Below are 27085 nucleotides of genomic sequence, written 5' to 3'. Positions count from 1 at the left end.
CTTACATTTACACACATACATATTTCATATATTGTGGAAATATGAGGCTTTTGGGGTAAAAACAATTCTAAGTTGTGAGTCCTTTATTTCTCTGTAAATAGCACCATAACAAAATTTAGAAACAATTGCCAGGTCATGAAGGACAATTTGCAAACTTTCCAGAACTTCTTAAGATTGGGAATGACCTCTTAAATTGAGCATACGATTTCCCTTTGCTGTGGTTCTTTGCTGCTGCCAAAGCAGAGTGGCCAAGTATTAGGCTTTAGTGACTCCATTGTCCCTTGGTCTTGTATGTCTCCCTTACAGGAGCTGTCCAAACACTGTGCTTAACTTGAAGAAGGTAAAATTGTCTTCCCAACAACAAACACCAAGACTGTCATTTAAAATAGAGATTGACTGTGCTGTCAATTTGTGGGAACAAAGCAATTAAGCTGTGGCTACAGGACATCATTTATCTAGGAAGAAAAGATAATTTATAAACTGGGGGGACACTAAGAATTCCAGTCATGACTGGGGTGATGTCAAGTTCCTTTGGATCAACCAAGGGTTTCAAGGTGAAGCTCTGTAGAATGGTGACCAGGTATAGAAAGAGCTCCATCCGAGCCAGGCCTTCTCCAAGACAGAGGCGTTTTCCTAAAAGAAACCAAACAGTCTGCTTCATAATAGCCATTTAATTAAATTGTACATCAAGAGAGACTTAAACATACTATTGATCAAAGTGAAGATGATAGGAGAGTTGTGGGAAAATATCTTAAATTAGGTTCTCTCTGATGGTCAGTGGAGATGGCAATGAGCCATCTTATACTAGAGAGGCCAAACATATCTGGTGGTTCCATTGTCAGATAAGCAGGGAAGGAAACAGATGCTAATCCAGGTGGCTGACATGCTCCTGAGATGGGTTTCAAGTGTCATAAGCAGAGAAGTGACATTCACATGTGAAATTTTCCAGATAATTGAAAATGTGGTGAATTTTGTTCTTGGAATAAGCAATAGCTAGAAAGAAGCATGTGAGGGAAAAGGAGCTAGAAAGGAGTCAGCTGGGCAAATCCCTTTGTGATCTAGTGATATAGATCATGTAGCTGGGGTGGGGGTAGGGGCTGTTGGACTGGACCTGTGACTTCATGATTCCCTTCAAAGATACAGGTAGGCAAATCCTTGATAACTGAGAGTCTTAAAGAATTTCCTAGGACCTGAAAACCAAAGTGACTTTCTCCACAGACACAGAGTGACTATATTTCGGAGGCAGAACTTTATCCTAGAGCTTTCTGACTCCAAAGGTCAGCCTTCAGTTCACTATGCTTCACATTGCCTCTCTTCTGTGAGTATGGGTGCTGAGGATGACTGGGTCATTTAAAAACTAAAACCTGACATTCATAGGGGAAGTAAAGCTCCAGAAGAGTTGACAGTGTCATCCTCACAGTAGGTACCAAAGGGATCATTATCCCCATTTCTCAGATTAGGAAACCAAGGCTCAGACAGGTTAAATGACTTGCACATGGCTACATAATTTATGTATGAAATAAAATTAAAATCTCAGTTTCTCTTGACTCCAAATTCAGCATTCTTAATCAATCAGGAAGCGTTAAGCTCCTGACACTACCTTTAGACTGATATTAACTGCCTAACACCAAATAATAGCTTTCAATTTTCTTAATGAATGGAATGAACTACTACTACTAATAATAACAATAATAATTCACTTTACGTAGTGCTCTGTTTCCAAGCACTTTTCCCATAACAAGTATAAGATGTAGGTATTAGTAGGTATTAGTATGAGGAAACTGAGGCTGAGAGATTAAATGATTTAGCCATAGTTACATCATTAGAAGTATTAGAGTTGAGATTCCAACCATCATCTCCTGAGCCTGCTCTCCACTAACCCATGTTGTATTCCATCTATCTGAATATTTCTATGGTTCCAAGAAGTACATCAGTCCCCTTTGGAGTGTGATTACCAATACTTCTATTATGGTGCAGTCAATGAAACTGAAAAATGGACAAAAGCGTGCATTATTTTTACCCATAGAGAAAGGCGTAAAGTAGTCATTCTTCTGAAAGTTGCCAGACTTGTCCAAGAAGTTCTCTGGGTCAAACTGGTGTGGGTTGGGAAATGCTTTTCTATCATGCAAGATAGAGTGGAAGAAGGGGAATACAATTGTTCCCTGGAATCAAAAAAATGGAAGGTTGTAGCTGGGATATTGCACATACATGTATTATAAAATATCTAACGTGAATAGTTCAAAGTATATGCATTTAATGTAGATGAAATGTGAGTAACTCTCAACTACTTTTTGAGAGCAAAGGGCTTAAGTAAAGGCCTTTCATTTTCCATCATCCTATCTGGTGATATTTCAAAAGGTGATTTTGCTAGAACATGTAGTAGCTGATAGTTTAAATACAACACTGATGTGTGAGATTCATGGAAAATGGAGACAAGTTTCTTACATACCCTTCATGTTTTTTAAGAGTCTGCTTTCAATATTAGGACACTGGTCTATTCAAAGAGTTGTATTTTTAATATACAATATATTAACCTTCAATTAAGATTTTAAGTTAATTAAATTTTACTTAGTGTTTCATATTCTCCAGGCATGAAATAATCATTATACAATACAATTTCCTGTCAGTTCTTTTGTGATAAAGTTATGACCATGCCCAGCTCACTCTATAGCACACCTCATCACTCCCTATCCATAGGAGCTAGTGGCAGGTTTCCTAGTCCCCTTTTCTCCTCTTACTATAGGAAAACCACAGATCTCAGCTCCTAGACCATTCTCACTAAAAAGATTGGCTTTAGCTCTACTTACACATATCCAGCTTATAAAAGCTATGTGGGAAGCTAGAGACCATCTATACAACCCATTTTTTCTGTAGATGAAGTCAAGGCTCAGAGGGATGATGTGACATCCTCAGTTACAGTGCTACTGGGTGACAAAGCCAGAAGTAGGTCCCAGATCTGCTAATTCTTAGACTTGGGCTAGAGCCAATGTAATATATTGCTTTTCTTCCATCAGCGAACACAATGAAAGGCCTCCCCATTTGGCAGGAAAGTGGACCTGTCATTTCACCAATACAGGGAATCAGAGCTGGGTTTGTTAAGGAAAAGCTCTCTCTCAACATAGATACCTACTCTACAATTTGGAGTCTTAGAGGCGTGGGGCCCTAGAGGTAAAGTGGTTGCCCAGTATGTGTTAACAAGGCAAATATGTGTCAGAAGCAGACCCTGAAAACAGCTTTCCTTGCCTCTAGAGGCCAGCTTTCTGTTTTCTATGATACAACTGCTTCTCTAAGCATCTCTATATGACAAAGTAAGCAAATAGAGCTGACATTCTGTGTCCATTGCCAACAGAGTGTTTTTATACCTTGTGAAAATCAGAATGAAAATAAATACATCTGACCTTGGGAATCACATAGTCTCTGAAGTTGATGTCCTGGGGTGCTGATCGGGGAAGACTGAAGGGGAGAAGACTAATATATCTCTGTATCTCATGCACAACAGCGTCCACATAGGGCATCTTGACTCTGTCCTGCATGGAGGGCCTCCTGCTTGAGCCCAGCACTCGGTCAATTTCTTCATGAACTTTGGCTATATTGAGATGAATGACAATGAATAGCTCAGATGGTTGCAAAGTCTAATGAGCATGTTTATTGGTTAGTCAGTCAACAGTATTTATTAAGTGCCTACTGCATGCTAGGCATTGTTTTAAGTGGTGAGAGTACAAAGAAAGGAAGATATTTGTGCTCTGATGGAGCTCAGTCTAATGAAGAAGATAAAGGGCAAACAACTATGTGCAAACAGATACAGCACATCTCAGAAGTCTTAAGTCTTAGGCTTTAAAAGCCACAAAGAGGAGTTTCTCTTTGACCATGGAGGTAAAAAGAGAGCCACTCCTCTGTACTGAATTGGGGTGTCATGACCCGTGCTTTAGGAAGACTAGTTTGGTAGCTGGAGTGAGGAGAGATTTGAGGCAGGGACACCAGTGGCAGCTTCTTACAATGGCCTAGAATGAGGTGATGGGGACCTATTTTGAGGTAGTAGCAAGGTTAGAGGAGAGAAGGGGTGAGATACAAGAGACGTTAGGAAGCATTTTGTGGAATGGGCAGAACAGGCGCTGAACTGGTGTTCATAAAGAATAACAACAAGGACAAGAAGTAATGTTTATATAGCGCCTACTAAGTGGCCCGCACTGTGCTAAGTGCTTTACAATTATTATCTCATTTGAGCCTCACAACAACCCTGCAGGGTAGGTGCTGTTATTATCCCCATTTGACAGGTGAGGAAACCGAAGCAAACAGAGTCTAAATGACTTGCCCAAGGTCATATAGCTAGAAACTACCCAAGGCCAGATTTAAACTTAGGAGTTCCTGACTCCAGGCTGACACTATCCACTGAGCAACCTACCTGGTGTTAAGTCAAAGGGTGGTAGAATTTAATCTCCTTAGGGAGATGCACTATGCCTTACTCAAACTTAGCATCTCCCCCAAGCCTAGAACTATGCTGTACCCCACACACACTAGCCTCTTTATTGATCACTGAGTGATACTTTATGAAACCCCAAAGTATAGGTTCTTCTGTCTTTATTGGTTTGTGTTTTTACAAATGCCATCTCAAAAGATACATGTGTCTATATCTATCTATATACACGTGTGTATACATGTATTATATATATGTATGTATGTATATGTGTGTATATATGTATGTATTTGTCGGGGACTGGATCTTTTCTCCTGATTTCTGTGAAATTGTTTGCAAAGTATCAACATACAGGACATGAGCAACACTCATTACAATGAGATGGAATTATTACCCGTTCTTCTAAATACTTCTGTGAATGATCTGTTCTTCTAGAGCAGCATTTCTTAACTTGGCATAAATGAACTTGTTTTAAAATATTTTTTAAAAAACATTTTGACAATTTTATTTTAACATAAATTTGTTTCCTTTGTAATCCTCTATATTTGATTTTACGCTTTTGAAAATATTATCGGAAGGAAGAGTCTTCAGGATTCACTAGTCTTCCAAGAGGTCCATGACCACCCGCCCCCCCCAAATTTAGGAATCCTCATTTAAGAACAAATGTTCCTTAAGTTTTCTTGACTGATAAAAACTCAGTTCTTCTATCTTCATACTATTATTTCACAGCAAATTAAACCTTGGAAAGTCCTCAGCAATTTGCTTTTTTTAATAGATGAGACTAGTGAGGCCAAGAAAAGTTAAGGCTTTATTGCCAAGATAATGCCGCTCTTTACTGCCAGAGCAAAGATCACAACTGGAATCTCAAGCTTCTTAGTCTTGATCATGTCTTGTTATCATGTGTTTGGGAAAATTTTGTTTGACAAGCTGTGGTATATCATTGTAATGAAATATTATTGTGCTATAAGAAATGACAAGCAGGATGACTTCAGAAAAACCTGGAAAGACTGATATGAACTGATGCACAGTGAAGTGAGCAGAACCAAAAGAATGTGTTTACAGAGAAAGAACCAATATTGATTGAATACAGACAGAAGCACACTGTTTTTCACTTTTTTCTTTCATTTTTTTCTTTTGTTTGAGTCTTCCTGTACAAAATGACTAATATGGAAATGTTTTACATTTCACATGGATAACCTGTATCGGATTGCTTACCATGTCAAGTTTGGGGTGGTGAGAGAAGGAGCAAGAGAGAATTTTGAACTCAAAACTTTAAATAAAAATATTAAAATAATTTTGAAAAAGGGAACGTTGATTTGAGATCCAGTGCCTCTAAGCTGTTCCTAACTGACGTTGGGACTCGGTTACTTTTACCTCTGACAGGCCAGCTGAAATCATCATCCTCATCATCGCCATGATCAACACTAACAATGATGGGGCCAAAATCCTTAACCATGAGTTGTATTCAGTTCAAAAATGAGAGACATCAATATTCTACAAGATTATTAATAACAAATTACTAATTTATGATCCATCTATTTTCTTCCTATTTTTGTCAAGACACCACTCCTGAAAAGGCTGGGCAGTCTCTGAAGGGCATGACTGAGTGATGTGATCAGTCCTAGTCCCCAAGGCGTCTGGGCCCCACCCAAATGGGACCCTCTCTACTGTTTATTCTATAACCAGGACTCAGTTTCAGTTAGACCCACCCCCAGGGAGTATGAGCTTTCTCCTTGCTCCCTTCATTAAAGTTGGAGGCAACCTGGTCTACAAGGGGGAAACCAAGTCAGTGAAAACCTGACTGACATAGCTTATGTTTTTCTAGTTAAGATTACTAGCAACTTGAATCTCTTAGGAGCTAGAGAGGGGCATGATCGGTTCCATCTGAGCATCAGCACACTGCCTTGCCCCCTCCTAAAGACTGGGGGGAGAAGATGGCGGCTGGAAAGCAGGGACCAGCTTGAGCTCCCTGCCGAGCCCCTCCAAAAACCTATAAAAAATGGCTCTGAACCAATTCTAGAACGGCAGAACCCACAGAACAGCAGAGGGAAGCAGGGCTCCAGCCTAGGACAGCCTGGATGGTCTCTGGGTGAGGTCTATCCCGCACGGAGCTGGGAGCTGGGAGCTGGGAACGGAGTGGAGCAGAGCCCAGCCTGAGCGGCGTGGACCATCCAGACCAGAAGGGGCCCTAGCGCCCTGAATATGTGAGCTGCGGCAGTTACGAGACTTCTCAACCCACAAACACCAAAGACTGCGGAGAAGGTTAGTGGGAAAAGCTACGGGAGGGAAGGAGTTCGCGGTTCAGTTTCCAGCCCCGGGGGCAGTAGAGGTGGGGCAGCTACAGCTGTTGTTACTTCCTGCTCCAGGCCCACCTGGTGGGAGGAATTAAGTGGCGGATCAGAGCAGGGGTGCACAGCCTGCCGAAGATCTAAGCCCAGTTCGGGTTGGGGGTTCTTGGGGAAGGAGCAGTGCGGGTCTGACAGAGCTGGCACCTCCCCCCCAAACGTGGAACATAGAACTCGTTAGTCTACAAGCAGTCATACCCCACTGAAAAACTCAAGGGTCAAGTTAGTTGGTTGGGAATATGGCCAGGCAGCGAAAGCACACCCAGATTCAGTCTTAGACTTTGGATTCTTTCTTTGGTGACAAAGAAGACCAAAACATACAGCCTAAAGAAGACAACAAAGTCATAGATCCTACAACAAAAGCCTCCAAGAAAAACATGAACTGGTCCCAGGCCATGGAAGAGCTCAAAAAGGATTTGGAAAAGCAAGTTAGAGAAGTAGAGGAAAAATTGGCAAGAGAAATGAGAAGGATGTGAGAAAACCACAAAAAACAAGTCAATGACTTGCTAAAGGAGACCCAGAAAAATACTGAAAAATACACTGAAGAAAACAACATCTTAAAAAATAGATTAACTCAAATGGCAAAAGAGCTCCAAAAAGCCAATGAGGAGAAGAATGCCTTGAAAGGCAGAATTACCCAAATGGAAAAGGAGGTCCAAAAGACCACTGAAGAAAATACTACTTTAAAAATTAGATTGGAGCAAGTGGAAGCTAGTGACTTTATGAGAAATCAGGATATTATAAAGCAGAACCAAAGGAATGAAAAAATGGAAGACAATGTGAAATATCTCCTTGGAAAAACCACTGGCCTGGAAAATAGATCCAGGAGAGAGAATTTTAAAATTATTGGACTACCTGAAAGCCATGATCAAAAAAAGAGCCTAGATATCATCTTTCAAGAAATTACGAAGGAGAACTGCCCTGATATTCTAGAGCCACGGGGCAAAATAGAAATTGAAAGAATCCATCGATCGCCTCCTCAAATAGATCCCCAAAAGAAATCTCCTAGGAATATTGTCGCCAAATTCCAGAGCTCCCAGATCAAGGAGAAAATACTACAAGCAGCCAGAAAGAAACAATTTGAGTATTGTGGAAACACAATCAGAATAACCCAGGATCTGGCAGCTTCTACATTAAGAGATCGAAGGGCTTGGAATGCGATATTCCGGAGGTCAATGGAGCTAGGATTAAAACCTAGAATCACCTACCCAGCAAAACTGAGTATCATGCTCCAAGGCAAAATATGGATTTTCAATAAAATAGAGGACTTTCAAGCTTTCTCAGTGAAAAGACCAGAACTGAATAGAAAATTTGACTTTCAAACATAAGAATCAAGAGAAGCATGAAAAGGTAATCAAGAAACAGAAATTGCAAGGGACTTACTAAAGTTGAACTGTTTTGTTTACATTCCTACATGGAAAGATGATGTGTATGATTCATGAGACCTCAGTATTAGGGTAGTTGAAGGGAATATGCATATATATATATGTTTATGTATATATATATATAAGTGAATGTGTATGTATGTATGTATATATCTATGTGTATATATATATATGTGTGACACAGGGTGAGTTGAAGATGAAGGGAAGATATCTAAAAGAAATAAAATGAAATTAAGGGATGAGAGAGGAACATACTGAGAGAGGGAGATAGGGAGAGATAGAATGGGGTGGATTATCTCACATAAAGGTGGCAAGAGGAAGCAGTTCTGTGGGAGGAGGGGAGAGGGCAGGTGAGGGGGGAATGAGTGAACCTTGCGCTCATCAGATTTGGCCTGAGGAGGGAATACGATACATACTCAGTTGGGTATCTTACCCCACAGGAAAGAAGAGGGAGAAAGATAAAAAAAATAAAATAAAAGGGGGGGGGACGATGGAGGGGAGGGCAGATGGGGGCGGAGGTAATCAAAAACAAACACTTTGGAAAGGGGACAGGGTCAAGGGAGAAAATTCAATAAAGCGGGATGGGTTGGGAAGGAGCAAAATATACTTAGTCTTTCACAACATGAGTATTGTGGAGGGGTTATACATAATGATACACATGTGGCCTAGGTTGAATTGCTTGACTTCTTAGGGAGGGTGGGTGGGAAGGGAAGAGGGGAGAGAATTTGGAACTCAAAGGTTTAAAATCAGATGTTCAAAAACAAAAAAAAAAGTTTTTGCATGTAACTAAAAAATAAGATACAGAGGCAATGGGGCATAGAAATTTATCTTGCCCTACAAGAAAGGAAGGGAAAAGGGGATGAGAGGGGAGGGGGGTGCTGGAGGGGAGGGCTGACTGGGGAACAGGGCAACCAGAATATATGCCATCTTGGAGTGGGGGGGAGGGTAGAAATGGGGAGAAAATTTGTAATTCAAACTCTTGTGAAAATCAATGCTGAAAACTAAATATGTTAAATAAATAAATTTAAATTAATAAAAAATAAAAAAAAAGACTGGGGGGAGCTGAAAACTCTTAGGAGTAGTTAGGTGGTGCAGTGGATAAGAGTGCTGGCACTGGAGTCTGGAAGACCCCTCTTGTTGAGTTCACATCTGGCTTCAGACACTTAGTCGCTGTGTGACCCTGGGAAAGTCACTTAGCCCTGTTTTCCTCAGTTTCCCTCATCTGCAAAATGAGCTGGAGAAGTAAATGGCAAACTAATCCAGTACCTCTGCCAAAAAAAACCCAAATGGGTTCAAGAAAAGTCAGACAGAACTGAAAAAAAACCAACAACACACAGTCAAACAACAACAAAGAGAACTCTTAGCCAGCTTCCTCACATTAAAATGTCCACCAAGAGGGATTACCAGGGGAGGTCCCAATGATGGAAGACACAATTAGTTATGAAAGACCCCACTGCTCTCACTCAGGGTCTTTGGCACAAATGGAGGCATGACATTGATCTGCCCTTTATTAATAGATCACATGACCCTATTAATAAGTGATATTATGCTCAGAGAAATGGCCTCATTTTATTTATTGGTTAGAAGCATGTGTTAAGTAGCTGCTATGTTTAAGGCATTGTACCAGATGGAGTACTGCTGCTCACAATAAGCAGTCAGGACCAAGGCCAGGGCTTAACACGTCCCCTTCCAACTTGATGTCTTTTCAATTGTGTGGGTCACACTGAATTGTTTCTCTTACCTTGTACATCTGGGTGTTTCATGAGCAGTAAAAGCCCAAATCTCAGAGTGCTGGCTGTTGTTTCTGTACCAGCAGCAAATAAATTAGATGCAGTGGACAGCAATTCTTCATAGCTGAATTCTGATTGTGGATTCATTTTCTCCTGAAGAACAACATTATTAAACGCATCAAAGAAGCAGACATGAGAAGTCCCAAAGATCTCCCATTTGGGAGCCACTTTATATGTAATATGACTCGATGAGACCTTATGAACATGTTTAGATGATTTGATATATAAATATAGTGAGTCCAACCACAGAAGACTTGATGGCCGTGTGGAGGAAATGGATTGAACCTCTATGCTGTGAGCTAAAGGGAACCATCTTCTCTGCCCTTCCAATATTTAAAAGGAACCTTCAAGGACAAAGAAATGGAAGCTGCAGGTTGTGAAAATAAAGATATATTCTCAGTCTATATTCTATTCTGATCCTATCTCAAAGGGAGGCCTCCATTGTTTTAGACTTTGGTCCTACCTTGGGAAGCTAGTGGCACAGTGGATAGACTGCCAGGCCTGAATTCAGGACGACTCCTCTTGCTGAGTTCCAATCTGACCTCAGATATTGACTAGCTATGTGACCCTGGGCAAGTCACTTAACACTGTTTTCCTTGGTTTCTCATCTGTAAAATGAGGTGGAGGAAGGAATGGCAAACCACTGCAGTATCTTTGCCAAGAAAAACCTCAGTGGGGTCAAGAAGAATTGGATAGGATGGAAAAGGGACTAGACAACAAGATATTCTATTCTGATTCTATCTCAAAGAGAGGCCTCCATTGTCTTAGACTTTTGTCCCACCTAGACATTCAGATTAACTAGATTAACTAAGATTAACTAGATCTATGGTCACATCTAGACATTCTAAGGTTATAGAGACCCCCTGCCCTACAGAGATGATCTGATGAGATTAACTAGACTTCTCACTCCATGTACTCTCAGATTATGCATGCCATATATACATATGTATATGTGCATCCCTCTCTATATCTTTCTTTCTAACTATCCTTTATTAGTGACTACAGCTCTTGCCTCTCTATGTCATTCTGTTGACAGTCATTTCTCTTCATTTAATCTGCAGAAGACCTAACCTGCAAACCCTACAGATAATTGAAAAGACAGTAGGAATGGGATTTCATAGTGGTGAGCCATTACCACTAAGTAGAGAAGTATGATGAGGTGATTTAAGCCCCTTGCTATCTTTAACAATGTGGGAGTGAACAGCTGTCATCCTCAGGCTTTTGAGTAAAGGTGTGGAAGATTGTGTTCTACCCTTACCCCCTTCTGTTCCTAATCTACCACACCAGCAAATGGATGAATGATTCCCAGTTTGATCACACAAATTGAGAGGACAGTTTCCCCTTCTAAAACAGGGGAGGATACTCTTGACTTAGTAGGAGCTACACAGATTAGGAGAAGCAATGGTGCATGCATTTAAGAGTATGAGACTCCCTCTCATTTGCAAATTCCCTTTTTTCCTGGCTCAATTTCCAATAATAAGAGGCACTGTTTGACCTTTGGGGAAGGGACCTGAGGAGTCAATTTGATTGCAAGTTGTGTTACCTAACTTAACAGCAAGTATCAGACAGGATTTCTGAAGTCTGGCTTTGGATTTAGCTTACTGTCTGTTCTCTCTGGTTGTGGCCTCTAGGAACTGCCTCTGCCCTTTCTTTCCCTTTCAGGGACAGGGCTTAACATGTCCTCTCCCAGCTTGAGGACAGGTTTGCCTTTGCCTCCTTTCCTCCCAGGGGGCCACAAGAGAGCAGAGCCCTGACTTTGTCTGTTGCCTTAGTTTTGCTCCAATCTGAAGGTAGGCTGAGTAGTGGAAGCCTGACTCTTCTCTCTAGAAGTTGAGATGTTCTCATGACCTCATGTCCAGGTAGGTTCCACTGGGACCAGGACAGTTATTGATTTTGATCTACTATGCTTTATGACATGACAGGTGGATCTATTCTCTCTGAGGAGAGGAAAAACATTTCAATTGTTAAATCCAAAGGCCCTTTCTCAGTCATCATTGCATTTGACCTCTCTGCAGATATCCGCCTCTTGAACCACCCTTACTTCTTGGATATTTTCTTCTGTATGTATACATTTAACATTATATACATAGAGACTTACATACACACATTTTATATACGTGTGTGTATCTCTCTATATTTTTCTCTCCATCCATTCATCTATCTATATCCATCTCTATCCATCCATCTATCTCTAGCTCTCCATCCATCTCTAGCTATCCATACAACCATCTATCTATCTCTTTCTATCTCCATCTATACATATATACATACACGCATACATATATCGGGAGGAAAGTCGATCCAAGGACTGGAAGCTTTTGTCAAAAATGTTTTTGACATCTAAGATGACAGACAAATTATTGTTAATGAAATGTGGTCATTATTAATTGTAACTAATGCATTAGAGCTTTAAATCTCATTTCTTACGGTGACATGATTTTTTTTTCTTCTTTGGGTATAAACTGAGGTCCCTTGTATAATCAATATATATAATACATTACAATCCAATTTAAAGGAGCTTACGCATAACCCTTAGAGAAGCATACTCATTGGATCTTTTCTTCTTCTGGCCAGATCTTTGCTTTATGTGATCCGGAATGTTTGGCAGGGAAAATATTCTCAGCTATAGCATTGTTTTGGGGTAGGGGTGGGGGAGTGAATCCAAGTTACAATGATCTACCTTGTGAAGGGGCTTTGCAAGAACACATAGTGGCAAAATTAGGATTTGCACATGTATATATAAAGAGTATAACCTAATGTAATTAATGAAAAAATGTGAGTGCAAGTGTATATTTACAACTATGCCAAGATGATTCTGCAGATGATTAGTGGGAAGAAAAGGTCAAAATTACTAGGGAAGATTAAGTTTTAGGATTGTCTGCAGAATTCATTTACCTACATCTCTTTCCATCCCTGGCATAGAGTAACTGGAGTTACAGTTTTCTCTGATAATGATACCTAATATTTATGTGTTTATATAGTTCCTCTAAGGTTGGGAAAATACTTTACCTATATTATCTCATTTGATTTTCATAATAACTCCATTAATTAGGCATTATCTCCATATTATAATTGAAGAAAGTGAGGCTCAGAGATGGTAGTTGACTTGCCCAAGTTCACCTAGCAAGCATATATGTATATATACATATATATACATATATATATATACACACACACCCACACACACACATATATATACACACACATATACATATATACACACATATATGTATATATACACACATATATATGCATACATATATACATACACATACACACATATACATATAGATAGATATACAATACATAATACATACATATATATGTGTATGTGCATATATAAATCTACTATGCCTCCTTGTTGCCTTGTGCAATGACGTGGCCCAGATATGCAATGCACACATACATAATACATACATACACATACACACATACATACATATATGTATATGCATATATAAATATATACGAGGCAGAATTTGAAGTCAGGTCTTCCTAAATCCAACTCTAGCACACTATCAACTACCTAGTTGTCTTGTGTTACGGAATGACCTGGTCCAACAATGCCTTCTCCTTGGCCCATCCCAACCTCTCTAGCAGGCCCTCTTGGGGCTCCTAGGACTCTGTCTCTTGCCCTGATGGTGATTTCCAAGGGTCTCTCCCCTTCCCAGAAGGGCCTCAATAAAAATCATGGTTTTACAACTCAAACTTATTCTACACAAAAGCTTTCCCAAGCACCAGGATTGCCAGTGCCAACTCTAGCCAAAAGGTAGGGCTCTTACTTCTACTGTACCTGTTGCATTTTGATGAGGAAACAGTCAATATAGTCCCGAGGGTTCTTTGGATCCAGAGTTTCTTCATGTTTCTTCACCTGATCCATTAGGAAACCCCTCACTTGGAGAACATTTTTGTGGACGGTCCTATGACTTCCAGGAAGATGCTTTATGAGTGAAGGGTATAAATTGTAGAGCTAAAAGGGCAGAAAACCCCACCCAATTCCCCCCAAAAAATGATTTAATAAGGAGAAAACAATGTTTACCATTAGTTGTTTCCCATCCTGGCAGGAATATCTTTATTTCAGGCTAAAGGTGGAGGATCTACCTGATAGCTGTCTGGAGCCAAGCATCTGAATATGCATCCTCAGCCACCATCTAAGAAATTGGCCCTCCTAAGCATTCTGAAGGTGTCCTACAGGATACCCCATGCCAAGAGAAGGAGGCAAATCAACACTACCCAGAGAGAGGTGGTGGATGGATTATCTGGTCTCTTAGAACTTTGAGAAGCAGGGATCTTGTGGCTCTCTCTTCATTTACACACATTGATCCACCTTCCCTTTGGGGGTTTGGGATTGCCTCCATTTAGGATGGTGCTGTATTCATGGGATGATAGAAATGGAGCTGGAAGGGACCCTAGGGGTCATTGGAAACTGAGGTTGTGTAACTGATCCCAAGTTCAGTTCCCTTTACATGGCACCCTGGTTAGTTCCTCATATAAATTTGGAGGAAACAGAGGACATTCTTCCATGGGGTAAAGTAACCTCATACAGTCTCCACTCTTAGGCCCTCTCTTTTCTTCTCCATAATGGTATGGCCTGTTGGAGATCTGGCTGTGACTGCACTTCTCAGAGAGCTGATGTCTCCCCTAGCCCACAATTCAAATAGGAACTCAGTGGCCACTTACATCACCACAAGGCAACCTTGACCTTACCTGAATCCATGGGGTGTTTAGGAGCCTAAAATTTTCATTTAACATTCCCATCAGGTGCAGGAATTTCTCATCATCGTAGTCGAAGCGATGGTTAAAGAGGATAGAGCAGATCACATTGCAGGGAGCACAGCTGAGGATGAAGGTGGGGTCGAAGGCCTGAGCTAAAGGGTGGGGAAGCCACCAAAGGAAAAATAGCCTTAATGTCATGGCTCCCTGCACTAAGAGGGCAGGGACCCAACTTCTCTCCACCTCAGTTTGAATACTTGTCGCAGATTTCTTAAGGTTGGCCTAAAACAGGGGTGGGGAACCTGTGGCCTCGAGGCCACATCTGGCCCTCTAGGTCCTCAAGTACAGCCCTTTGACTGAATCCAAACTTCACAAAACAAATCTCCTTAAGAAAAGGATTTGTTCTGTAAAACTTGGACTCAGTCAAAAGGCCACAGCTGAGGACCTAGAAGGCCACAGGTTCCCCACCCCCAGCCTAACATTTTTCCCTGGACTGTTTCCTTTAGTCCTAATTCTGATCTGAGTATTAGATAATAATTGCTATTCCTAATATACAACATTCTGTCACTTATATCTCCAACCTCAGTGTGTCTTTGTATAGGCTGGACTCCAGGTCTGGAATTTCCTTCTCCTTTTCGAGTCTCTTGTAATCTCTACCTCCGTTCCAGGTTCAACTTTGGTGGCAGCTTTTACACAAAAGCTTTTGTAATTGTACCAGCTCTTAATGTCTGACTCTCATCCTGAAATTACTTTGTATTACCTTATTACAAACAGATATAAAAAAAACAAATGTTTTTACAAAACATGTGTATTTATTTATATGTACTATTTACTTAGTTCTGTATATGTTCTATCATCCCAGTATACTGTAAGCTCTTGGAAGGTAAGCTTATCTTGTGTCGGGGTGTTGTACCATCAACATCTATCACGCATTGCCTTGCACTACTACATTATAAAATACTTGTTCAATTGAATAATTGCATGGATGAACAATGCCAGCCAGTGGAGTGAGGCAGACAATGAGACCCTCCCACCACAGAGGAGGTTGGGGCTGGTGGAGTGGGCACATACCGTAGTACCAGGAGATGAACAGTGTAAACTAACCATTTGTGTTTTGGAGCTTCTCCACCAGACACTGGGCTTCCTCCTGGACTCTCTCCTCAATAGTTCTCTTCCCCATCCCAAAGTCCTTCAGGGTCATGAGTGAGAAACGTCGGATCTGCTTCCACTTTTCACCATTGATTGAAAGAATACCTGGGGAAAGAATCAGCAGAGCAGACAGGAAATAATTCCATGGTGTGACATGGAGGATGAGAAGCTCTAGGGAGGGCAAAATCCAGGTGTTTGGAGAGTTTTTGTGGATGGGAGAGAGTGGGGGATGGGACAGGTGGAAGAGAATTTGTGATAAGTGGGCAATTGTCTCATTAGGCAGCAAGGTAGTATAGTAGGTAAAATGCTGGAATTGAGTCAGGTAGACCTGAATTCAAATCCTGCCTCAGAAACTTGCTAGATGGATGATCTTGGGCAAGTCATTCAACTTCTCGAACCCTAAGTTTCCTTATTCACAAAAGAAGGATAATAACACCCATATACCTACTCCTCAGAGCTGTGGAGGGGCTCAAAGGGAACCATGTATGTAGAGCTCTTTGAAGCACTGTGTAAATATCAGTTGTTTTTCCCTGTTGTCATTTATTATGATGTTGATGGCAATGCCAAGACAAGGCATGTAGGGACAAAGCCTTCAACCAGGTGATCTCATGGTTACCCTGAAACCAGAGCACCATCAGAATTCTTCTGTTAATAAGATGCTTGCTTGGAACCGTGTCTGTCTGGGTCATGGAATGGAAAGCTAGATAAACCTAGAGCAAGAAGAGAATTAGGTTCCAATCATGTTTCTGCTTCTTACTAGATTTGTGACGATAGGCTAATGCCTGCAATCTTCCACGCTGGCTGGTAAACTCGGGAGTGGGGCAGTTTATATCTACCCTTCCCCCATTGGATCAGCTTTCACCTTTGGCCCCTGTGCTACAGGCCAGCCCTTCCCAACAACCTGAGAGGACAAAGATCCAAGACTGGAGGTGTTGGAGATGGAAATGGGGAGAGATATGGGCTATCAGGAACTTTTGAAGGGTGGCATCTCAAAGTGAAGAGGGAAGGGGCAAAGGGGATTCTCTCCACAGATGGCCTGACCTTGAGTATACTATCCCACCCAATTAAAAAAAAACTAACGATAAAATTCTTCTCCCAGAGGCCACAATAAGTGTTCTTGAAATTGAGACATCTATAATCCCTCTCTCTATACAGTGGATGTAGATGGAGGCTAGATGGAGCCAGACAGGCATTTCCCTCTCTACTGGGTGGAGCACAGAACTTTTAGGCTGCTTCCACGTATCCTATTCTACTACATTGTTCTTTTTCTTTTTTTAATCATGGAACAAAGAATGTTGAGAATTAATGGCCTGTATCACATCTGACTGTTCACAGTTGCCTATACTCCCTAATTCCCCATGATTCCTCTCGACATTCTTACCAATTTGTTCCTACACATGAAACATCTTGCTTTATCCAATTCTATACACCTGTCCATGGGATTTTGATCACTATTGTATCAGATCTACAAATAAAAGGGGCAGCTAGGTGGCCCAGGGGAGACAATGCCAGGTCTGGAGTCATGAAGAACTGAGTTCAAAAGAAGCCTCAAATGCTTATGAACTGTGTGATCTTGGGAAGTCACTTAGCCTTGTTATCCTCAGTTTCCCTCATCTGTAAAATGAGCTAGAGAAGGAAATGGCAAACTACTCCAGTATCTTTCCAAAGAAAACCCCAAATGAGGTCATGAAGAGGCAGACACAACTGAAAACAAGTGAACAATATTGCTATCATCTTTATATTAGCTAGGTAGATCATATACTGTGCATCTCTGTCCAATTGTGCAATTATTCCTTCATTTCTGCTAAAATTGTTTCATAATTGTATTTCTATAACTCCTGTAGGTGTCTTGGTGGGTTAATCCCTAAAAGTGTGGCACGTTCTGTCATTATTATAAATAGTATTTCACTATATTCTTTTTTCCTGATATCTTTTTTGGTGGATATGGCTTCTATTTTGTTATTTTACCAAAAGCACTGATCGCCCTCAGCTAGGTGGTCCAGTGCATGAGACGCTGTACTTGGAGACAGGAAGGTTTGAGTTAATATTCTGCCTCTGACATTTATTTGCCCTGTGACCCTGGGCAAGTCACTTAACCTCTATCTGGCTCAATTCCCTTCTCTGTAAAATAAGGGTAATAATAGCATCCACTTCACAGGGTTGTTGGGAAGATTAACTGAGATAACATTTTAAAAGCATTTTGCTAATCATCTTTACACACTGTAAATGCTATTATTATTGTTATATTTTTAAATCACTGAAATTTTCTCAATTTTCTCAATTGTTGTTCAGTTGTTTCAGTCATGTCTGAGGCTTTGTCACCCTGTTTGGGGTTTTCTTGGCAGAGATACTGGAATGGTTTGCCATTTCCTTCTTCAGTTCATTTTATAGAAGAGGAAACTGAGGCAAACAGAATTAAGAGACTTGCCCTGGCTCATTACAACTAATTAGTGTCTGAGGCCAGATTTGAACTCTGCAAGATGAGTTCTCCCAACTCTGGGCCTGGCCCTCTATCTACTGTGCCACCTAGAAGCCCATTATACATTCATTTCTCTTCTTTTAATTACTTGTTCTTTTCGTTACTTTTGCTGACCCTATTGCTACATCTACGATTTGTAAACTAGCTGAATTATCCCCATTTGGCAAATGGCTGAAGGATATGAAGAGGCATTCTCAGTAGAAAAAATGACAGTTATTAACGAGCTTATGGGAAAAAATGTTCCAAATCACCATTTACAAGAAAAACGTAAATTAAAACATTTCCAACATTCTACTTATATTCATTAGCTTGGCAAAAAATAGAAAAAGAAGGAAATTGAAAACTGTTGTAGAATCTTTTTAGAGCTTGCTTATGCACTGTTGTTGTCTTATGAAGTAGTTCATTCCTTCTGGAAAGGAGTTTGGGATAATACTCTTAAAGTTACTAAATTGTGGATAACTTTTGACTCGGAGGTACTCCTACTGAGCTTTGGATGTGAATGTACATGACCAAAGTCAGAGAAAATGGACATAAATATTTTTTGAATATGGAACTATTTTAATTAGAGCAAATAATTGGAAATAAAGTTGCTGTCCATCAATTGGAGAATGACTAAATAATTAGCAAGAAAATATAACAGAATATTATTGTGCCATAAAACTGATAGGAAAGATGGAATCAGAGAAACCTAGGAGGATTTGTATTAACTGATGCAGAACAAAGTGAACAGAATCAGAACAACTCATATATTGACTACAACACTGTAAAGGACAACAATTTTGAAGACAAGAAATCTGATCAATGAAATGAGCAATCAGAGTTCTACAAGTATTTATTCTACCCCTTGGCAGGGAAGTGAAGGACTGTAGGTAATGGATGAGATATACACCCTCAGAAGTGATCAATACTAGATAGATTTGGGTTTTTTTTACTCCCTGTTTCTTTCAAGAAAGGGATTTTATTGGTTGGAGAGGGGTGTGGGATAGAGTGAGAGCAGTGATAGTGATGGAATAAAAGAGGGAATGGGAGGAAGAGAAGAAGAAGAAAAAGAAGAAGAAACAGAAGAAAAAGAAGAAGAGAAAGAAGAAGAACAATAAAAACAACAAGAAGAACAAGAAGAAGTAGAAGAAGAAAGCAGCTAACCTTAAGTAACCTTTAAGGACTGAAACCTACCATTTCCTTTAAAGATAGCATTAAATATTTGCAGTGGTTCTCTGTGTAGGAACTTGTCTCCCTGGTCGACCAGAGCTTCTTTTACTGCTTCATATCCATGCAACATAATGACTCTCTTTGGCCCCATGTATATAGTGTACACAGGGCCATACTTTTCAGACAGCTGAAAGGAGAACCAAAGGCAGTTTTCAGTCACAATTAAGTCCCTGAAGACTTAGCATGGATAGATATTCACAAAGCTTTTTATTAAAAGTCATCACTTCCACCTGTTTTAGGAACACATTCCTTTCTAGATATGGAGTGGCAGCCAACTGATGGGCAGAAATGAGCCTGTACAGTATTATCAGAGTATCCTAGGATAGCATGCATACTTAGTACCCATTGTCATCATTTGGCTGACTTAGGGAGAGCCAGGCTGCAACATTGCTCACTTTTTTCCCACTTTTCCCAGCTTACCATGTTCTTCTCCTTTCCTTGTGTCTACTTCCCTATACACGCTGGTAGAGAGATCTGTTCCACAGTGAAACAGGGTAGCATTTTCTAATTTTGGAGATGGTGTATGATAAGAAAAGAATTTCTTTATTTTATATAGGTGGGGTGGTTTCCCATTAAGGAGGCCAAGAGGCTGTCCTAAGAATCTAATTGGGTCAGAAGATTAGGGTTACAAGAATTCCAACCTATGGGGAGGTGGTATTCCTGAGATTTAGCCATGGGGATGCCTTTCTTGCTGCCATAAAGTCCAACTTGAGATTTGCTTCACCATCAATTGGGTGCCCTGATCAGAAGTAAGAGATTAGGGGAGCCCCTGAGGAAGAAGCACATGTTTTGTAAGAGTCTTCACAGTGGCTACCACAGTGTTGGACTTGACTGGGACTATACATCTTGAATAAGTATGAACTATAGTAAAGTCAAGCTTCTTGGCCTGAGAAGGGAGAAGTCCAATAGAATCAATTCTCCTCTCACATGCATGTAAAAAACATATAATGTATCTTCAGCCCTAGATGTGATGCCAAGATGGGGGCTGGAAAGCAGGGACTTGCTTAAGCTCTCCCCCAAATCCCTCCAATAAGCTGTAAAAAATGGCCCTGAACAAATTCTAGAAGTGCGGAACCCACAAAATAGCAGAGGGAAGCAGGTCTCCAGGCCAGGACATCCTGGATGATCACTGTGAAGGGTCTATCCCATGGTGCTAGAGCCACACCAGGACAGACTAGACTGATAGTTGGCCCAGTGCAGGCATTAGGGCCATAAATCATTGAGCTGTGGCAGTTACCAGACTTCTCAACCCACAAATGCCAAGACCATGGAGCAGGTTAGTGGGAAAACTGCTAGATTGCGTTAGAAAGAGGTCTAGCCTCAGCCCTGGGGGAGGGGGTGGGTGTGGAGGGGTATTGGTGGTGCTGTGATAATGTCAGCAATAGCAGAAAGTTCCTGGGAATGCCTCCAGAGCTCCAGCTTCAGCAGCTTCCCGAGGCCCTGGCTCACACAATGGGAGGAATTAAGCAGCAGATGAGAGTGGGAGTGCAAAGCCTGCTTTGCCCTGCTTGGATCTGGGCCGCAATCCTGGTTGGTGGTTCTTGGGGGAGGAGGAGTATTGCTGTGACAGTAGAGTACGAGTAGCTCTGAAAACATCAGCACAGCCCCTAAAACTTGGGACAAAGCACTCTCTATTCTACAAGTGGTCATAGTCCGACAAAAAGCTCAAAGGTCAAGTAGTTGGCTGGGAACATGAACAGGCAGCAAAAAAGGATGCAGACTCAGACTCAGAATCTAGAATCTTTTTTTGGTGACAGAGAAGATCAAAACATACAGGCAGAAGAAGTCAACAAAGTCAAAGAGCCTGCATCAAAAGCCTCCAAGAAAAACATGAACTGGTCCCAGGCCATGGAAGAACCCAAAAAGGATTTGGAAAATCAAATAAGAGAAATAGACGAAAACTGAGAAGAAAAATGAGAGAGATGCAAGAAAACCGTGAAAAACAAGTCAATGACTTGATAAAGGGGACCCCAAAAAGTACTGAAGAAAAGAACACCTTAAAAAAATAGACTAACTCAAATGGCAAAAGACCTCCAAAAAGCCAGGGAGGAGAAGAATGCCATGAAGGGCAGAATTAGCCAAATGGAAAAGGAGGTCCAAAAGACCACTGAAGAAAATACCACCTTAAAAATTAGATTGGAGCAAGTGGAAGCTAGTGACTTGATGAGAAATCAAGATATTATAAAACAGAAACAAAGGGATGAAAAAGTGGAAGACAATGTGAAATATCTCATTGAAAAACCACTGACCTGGAGAATAGATCCAAGAGAGAGAATTTAAAAATTATTGGACTACCTGAAAGCCATGATCAAAAAAAGAGCCTAGACATCATCTTTCAAAAAATTATCAAGGAAAACTGCTGTGATATTCTAGAACCAGAGGATAAAATAGAAATTGAAAGAATCCACCGATCACCTCCTGAAATGGATCCCAAAAAGAAATCTCCTAGGAATATTTTCACCAAATTCCAGAGTTCCCAGGTCAAAGAGAAAATAACGCAAACAGCCAGAAAGAAACAATTTGAGTATTTTGGAAACACAAGCAGGATAACACAAGATCTAGCAGCTTCTACATTAAGGGATTGAAGGGCTTGGAATATGATATTCCAGAGGTCAAAGGAGCTAGGATTAAAACCAAGAATCACCTACTCACCAAAACTGAGTACCATGCTCCAAGGCAAAATATGGATTTTCAATAAAATAGAGGACTTTCAAGCTTTCTCAGTGAAAAGACCAGAGCTGAATAGAAAATTTGACTTGCAAACACAAGAATCAAGAGAAGAATGAGAAGGTAAACAAGAAAGAGAAATCATAAGGGACTTACTAAAGTTAAACTGTTTTGTTTACATTCCTGCATGGAAAGATGATGTGTGTAATTCATGAGACCTTTCTCAGTAGTAGGGTAGTTGAAGGAAATATACATATATATATATATATACACATATATATATATATACATATATATATATAGACAGAGGGCACAGGGTGAGTTGAATATGAAGGGATGATATGTAAAAAATAAAACAAAATAAAATTAAGGGGTGAGAGAGGAATATATTGAGATAGGGAGAAATGGAGACATAGAATGGGGTAAATTATCTCACATAAAAGTGGAAAGAAAAAGCAGTTCTGTTGGAAGGGAAGAAGGGGCAGGTGAGGGGGAATGAGTGAATGTTGCTCTCATCGGATTTGACTTGAGGAGGGAACAACATACACACCCAACTGGGGATCTTACCCTACAGGAAAGTAGGGGGAAGAGGATAAAAAAGGGGGGATGATAGAAAGGAGGGCAGATGGGGGAGGAAGTAATCAAAAGCAAACACTTTTGAAAAAGGACAGGGTTAAGGGAGAAAATTGAACAAAGGGGGACAGGATAGGATGGAAGGAAATATAGTTAGTCTTTCACAACATGATTATTGTGGAAGTGCTTTACATAATGATACATGTGTGGGCTATGTTGAATTGCTTGCTTTCTTAGGTAGGGTAGATGGGAAGAGAAGAGGGGAGAGAATTTGGACCTCAAAGTCTCAAAATCAAATGCTCAAAAGAAAAAGATGTTTTGGCATGCACCTGAGAAATAAGATATATAGGGAATGGGGCATAGAAATCTATCTTGCCCTACCAGAAAGTAAGGGGAAAGGGGATGGGTGGGGCAGTGGGGTGAAAGAAGAGAGGGCTTGCTGGAGAACAGGGTAATCAGAAAATATGCCATCTTGGAGTGGGGGGGAGGGTAGGAATGGGGAGAAAATTTGTAACTCAAAATCTTGTGGAAATCAATATTGAAAAAAAAAACATTAAATCAATAATAAAATAATAATTGAAAAATAAATAAATAAATGAAGATCTTCCTTTCCACCACCAGCCATTCAATAGGCCTCAGGTGGAGCCAGTTGAGGGAGGTTTGATTAGAGGCAGGCCTACACCCTTTTGCTGACTGGGACATGAGGCCCTCAGGCTCTAAGAAGAGTGTATATGCCCAGAAGGTAGCTATTAAGGTCAGAAATCAGGCCAAGGACAAGAAATAAGAACTCTGAGATGACAGAGTGAGAATCAGCAGGGAGCTTGGAGAGTAGTGAGGTAGAGAACTCAGAGAGAGTGGAGAGTGGAGACCAGAGAGGTGCAGAGACCAGAGAACTGAGGGGGGAAAGAATGCAGGCAAGCAGGCAGTTGGGATTCATGAGTGTTTACAGGAAGGCCCCAGCAGGGGGGAAGGTTACATGTTGACTTGGTTCTTTGCTGTAATACTGTTATAATTTCCTTGTTGTTACATTGAGGTGGACTTACTGGCTTTGGAATACAATTTTTGGGATTACTGCCTTGGGGATTTAATCCTCTGGTGTTTAAATAAATATACTTCCCTTGCCTTCTACCTAGAAAATATCTTATACTTTGCGATTCTGAACTACAATGAACTATGGTCATCTTCGAGGTCATGAATCTTGTCTTACTGATACACTAGAGCACCTAGGTGTCGCAGTGGATAGAGCACTGAGCCTGGAGTCAGGAAGATCTGAGTTCAAATCTGACCTCAGACACTTACTAAATCTGTGACCTTGGGCAAGCCACTTAACCTTTGTGCCTCAATTTCTCCAACCGTAAAATGGGGATAATAGTAGCACTCACCTTTTAAGTGAGATAATAATTTATAAAAAGTGCTTAGCATACTACTTCGTACATAGTAAGCACAACATAAATGCTAGCTTCTCCTCCTTCTCCTCCTCTTCATTATTATATCTCAGACATGTCTAGGAATACTTGCTAGACTTTGGAAAACAAAATCCTATATTGAGAGCCTGACTCCCTCGTGCCTCTGGCAAAAGTAGCCAATGGGATCCAAGCTCTGTTCCTGTGTAGCCTAGGGAGGAACTCATTTTATTTTTTAGCCCAGTCCACTCATTAATTCATTTAATTATGTTTATTGGTGTCTTTTGTTTTGACATTGCAATCAGTTCCAAATATACCACTCTCACCCACCCAGTGGGTCCTCCTTTGTAACACAAAGCAAATGCACCAACACATTGATCATGACTGACAGTACTTGTTTGGAGCCTGTGCCCACATACTCATCTAAGGAAAGGAGTGAGGTACATTTCCTCATCTTTTCTCAGGCCCAGATTAGTTCTTATAATTACATATCACTGGGCTTCACGTTAGTGGCCATTTTATTCCATTATCAGAGTTGTTTATATTATTTTTAAGGTCCTTCAGTCTGTATCAGATATAGTCTGTATCTATACCAGAGTCTGTATCACTTCTTAGAAATCTTCCTACATTTCCCTCAATTCCTTATGTTTGTCTTTTCTCATGAGACAAAAAGAAGTACTAAATTCACAATTTGTTAATCCACTACTCACGTGGTGGCCACTGGCTTTGTTTTCAAGCTTTTGCTACCATGAAAAAATGCTACCATGAATACTTTGGCACATGTAGGACCTTTCTTTCAGATTTTGACCTCTCGGGGGTTTATCTCCAGCAGCAAAATTTCTGAGTCAAAGATTAGGAACAGTGGGGTGCTGATTAATTTCAGAAGAGTAGCTCTGTTTAGGAAAGCTGTGGAAATATTAAGAAACCATTTTTTGGTGTTACTAGTTTTGATCTTTTTTTGGAAATCCAGAGAAGATTAGGAAAACACTCCCCTTGCTATCAATCCATCAACAAGGATCCACAAAGCACCTACACCTCCTGGCACACTGTGCCAGAGGTTGAGGATCCAAAGACAAAAGTAAGACAGTGTTTGCCCTTTGGGACCTCATGTTGCCATGCTGTTCTGACCGTAAACTTATTCTTTAGAGGTGACATGAGCCACTGTATTGAGTTTCTTTGCATATGACAGAAGTTCAATAATCTCTCCGCTCCCAGGAAACTTATGGGAATCCTGGCTCTGGAGAATCCTGACAATAGAAAGAACTATACCTTACCCCAGTGATCTTGTTACTTCATTTATCTTGGCCTCAAGTTCCTCACCTGTGAAAAGAGAGGAATGGACTGGCTGTCCACTGCGGCTCTACATGTTTGATCTACTTCTCACTAGATTAGTTCCTATACTCTGTCCTTATGTGCCACAAAGGGATGTCCCAGCCTCCCTGCTGTTCCTCATCCATGATATTCCATCTCTGGATAGGCTGCTTCCTGAGTCTGGAGGGTTCTTTGTCATCACCTCTGAATCTTACAACCTTTTCCTTCCTTCGAGGTTCAGCTAAAACAGTCTTCTAAGGAGACACATTGTAGGAGTTGAATGTGTCACTTGCTATCTTTGTAAACTTGGGCATTTCATTTAACCTTTGGGGGCCTCAGTTTCCATATCTGTAAAAGGAGAACATTGGAATCTATGGCCTCTTAGATCACTTCTGTCTCTAAGGGTTGGTCCAATGAAAAGAACCTTTCTTCATCCTCGTAATTACTAGAGTTCACCCTCCACCCCAAATGATTTTGCCTTTACTTTGTATAGAACTCCTAGTTGCTTTTCTGTGTTGTGTTTCTTTAGTAGAATGTAAAGTCTTTGAGGGCAGGAACTCTCTGCTTTTTATCTTTGTATTCCCAGTGTCCAGAGGAGTGTCTGGCATGTAGGAGGCACTTGAATCCCTGCTGAAACGGAATTGAGTTGAAATAATTGTGATTGAGACCATTAACATGACTACTACTAATCCTCACAGGAGTTACTCGGGGATGGCCCACCTGCTGCCATTGAACCATAGGATAAAGCCCCCTTACCTTGTGTAAAATTGTGAGGATATTCTTGGAATCCAACTGTAGCATGTTCCCAAGGATGGGAAGAGGAGTTGGGCCAGGAGGGAGCCTTGCTTGATATCCTTTGCTCCATACTAACTGGAAAAACAAGAAAACGACAACAGCCACAAGGGCAAGAGTGGTGAAGGTCCACAGTTCCATGGCAGCCAGAGGGCTTAATGAAATGCTGGGTCACAAACCACAAAGTTTCAACGGGTGGTAGTAAACAAGGAGTGGGACTGATCAGCCAATGGCAAGTCTGGGATCCTAAAAGAGATGGAATTTGACTTTTAAGTTACTTTGATTGCATCACTTGTGGGCAAAGATCAAATTAAATATTATTTTTCCTGTAAGACCTTTTGTTACTCCTGTGGTTAATCTTTATTGAATGAGAATAGTTAGCCTCAGAGTGAGCCTGTGTCTATTCAATCTTTATTACTCATTTTTGAGTTTCATTCCCTTCTCTAACCTATAGGTGAATGACTATACTCATGTAAAGCACACAGGATGCCTTTTGTGAGTTTAGGTATGTGGTGAGAAGGGAGAGAGATTTGCCTTTTCCCAAGACAAGCCAGCAAATTGAAGGTTTAATTATTACCTACTTTTGGAGAATGACTATTTCACTATTAAGAACAGTGACAAAGACAGTCCAGTGTAGCCTTTTGCTTTCTGGAATCTGAACTGATGGTTTCTTTACACAATGCTACCGGTATAATATCCAGTGGTGTTATGGTAATTAAAGTGGGACTTTTTTACTGTTTTCTCTTTTGGAGCACTTAGGTAATCAAGTGCCTCTGATGAGTTTGGCCTTTTTATTTTCTTTGATTAAATTGAGATTCTTTGATGACCTGCTTACGTCAAGGGAAAGCTTAATTC

General features: G+C 40.7%; 1 protein-coding gene across 3 annotated transcripts; it reads right to left on the bottom strand.

Annotated features, from left to right (window-relative positions):
• Positions 1 to 56: 56 nt before the first annotated feature.
• On the bottom strand, positions 57 to 26471 carry LOC118828284 (cytochrome P450 2C44-like). Of its 3 annotated transcripts, XM_036734807.1 has the most exons (9): positions 26195 to 26467; positions 19449 to 19611; positions 15752 to 15901; positions 14642 to 14802; positions 13728 to 13904; positions 9886 to 10027; positions 3399 to 3586; positions 2021 to 2162; positions 57 to 633 (listed from the first exon to the last, which is right to left on the bottom strand). In XM_036734807.1, exons 1-9 carry the CDS (start codon positions 26369 to 26371, stop codon positions 452 to 454), a joined length of 1482 nt encoding a protein of 493 aa, XP_036590702.1. In that variant the 5' UTR covers positions 26372 to 26467; the 3' UTR covers positions 57 to 451. The 3 variants fall into 3 exon arrangements, with proteins under 3 accessions (XP_036590702.1, XP_036590703.1, XP_036590704.1); XM_036734808.1 differs by lacking the exon at positions 19449 to 19611 and having other exon boundaries at positions 26195 to 26402; XM_036734809.1 differs by lacking the exon at positions 2021 to 2162 and having other exon boundaries at positions 449 to 633; positions 26195 to 26471.
• Positions 26472 to 27085: the final 614 nt, after the last annotated feature.

Source organism: Trichosurus vulpecula, chromosome 8 (assembly GCF_011100635.1).
Source record: "Trichosurus vulpecula isolate mTriVul1 chromosome 8, mTriVul1.pri, whole genome shotgun sequence".
Taxonomy (NCBI): domain Eukaryota; kingdom Metazoa; phylum Chordata; class Mammalia; order Diprotodontia; family Phalangeridae; genus Trichosurus; species Trichosurus vulpecula.
This window is presented reverse-complemented; position numbering and strand designations above follow the sequence as displayed.

Excerpts from the sequence above, each read along its gene's own strand:
- LOC118828284 (XM_036734807.1), bottom strand. The coding sequence starts at position 26,371 with ATGGAACTGTGGACCTTCACCACTCTTGCCCTTGTGGCTGTTGTCGTT. Across the intron at positions 19,612-26,194 it reads TCCTCACAATTTTACACAAG|CTGTCTGAAAAGTATGGCCC; the intron begins GTAAGGGGGCTT and ends TTCTCCTTTCAG. Across the intron at positions 15,902-19,448 it reads TGCTATCTTTAAAGGAAATG|GTATTCTTTCAATCAATGGT; the intron begins GTAGGTTTCAGT and ends TTCTTTCCCCAG.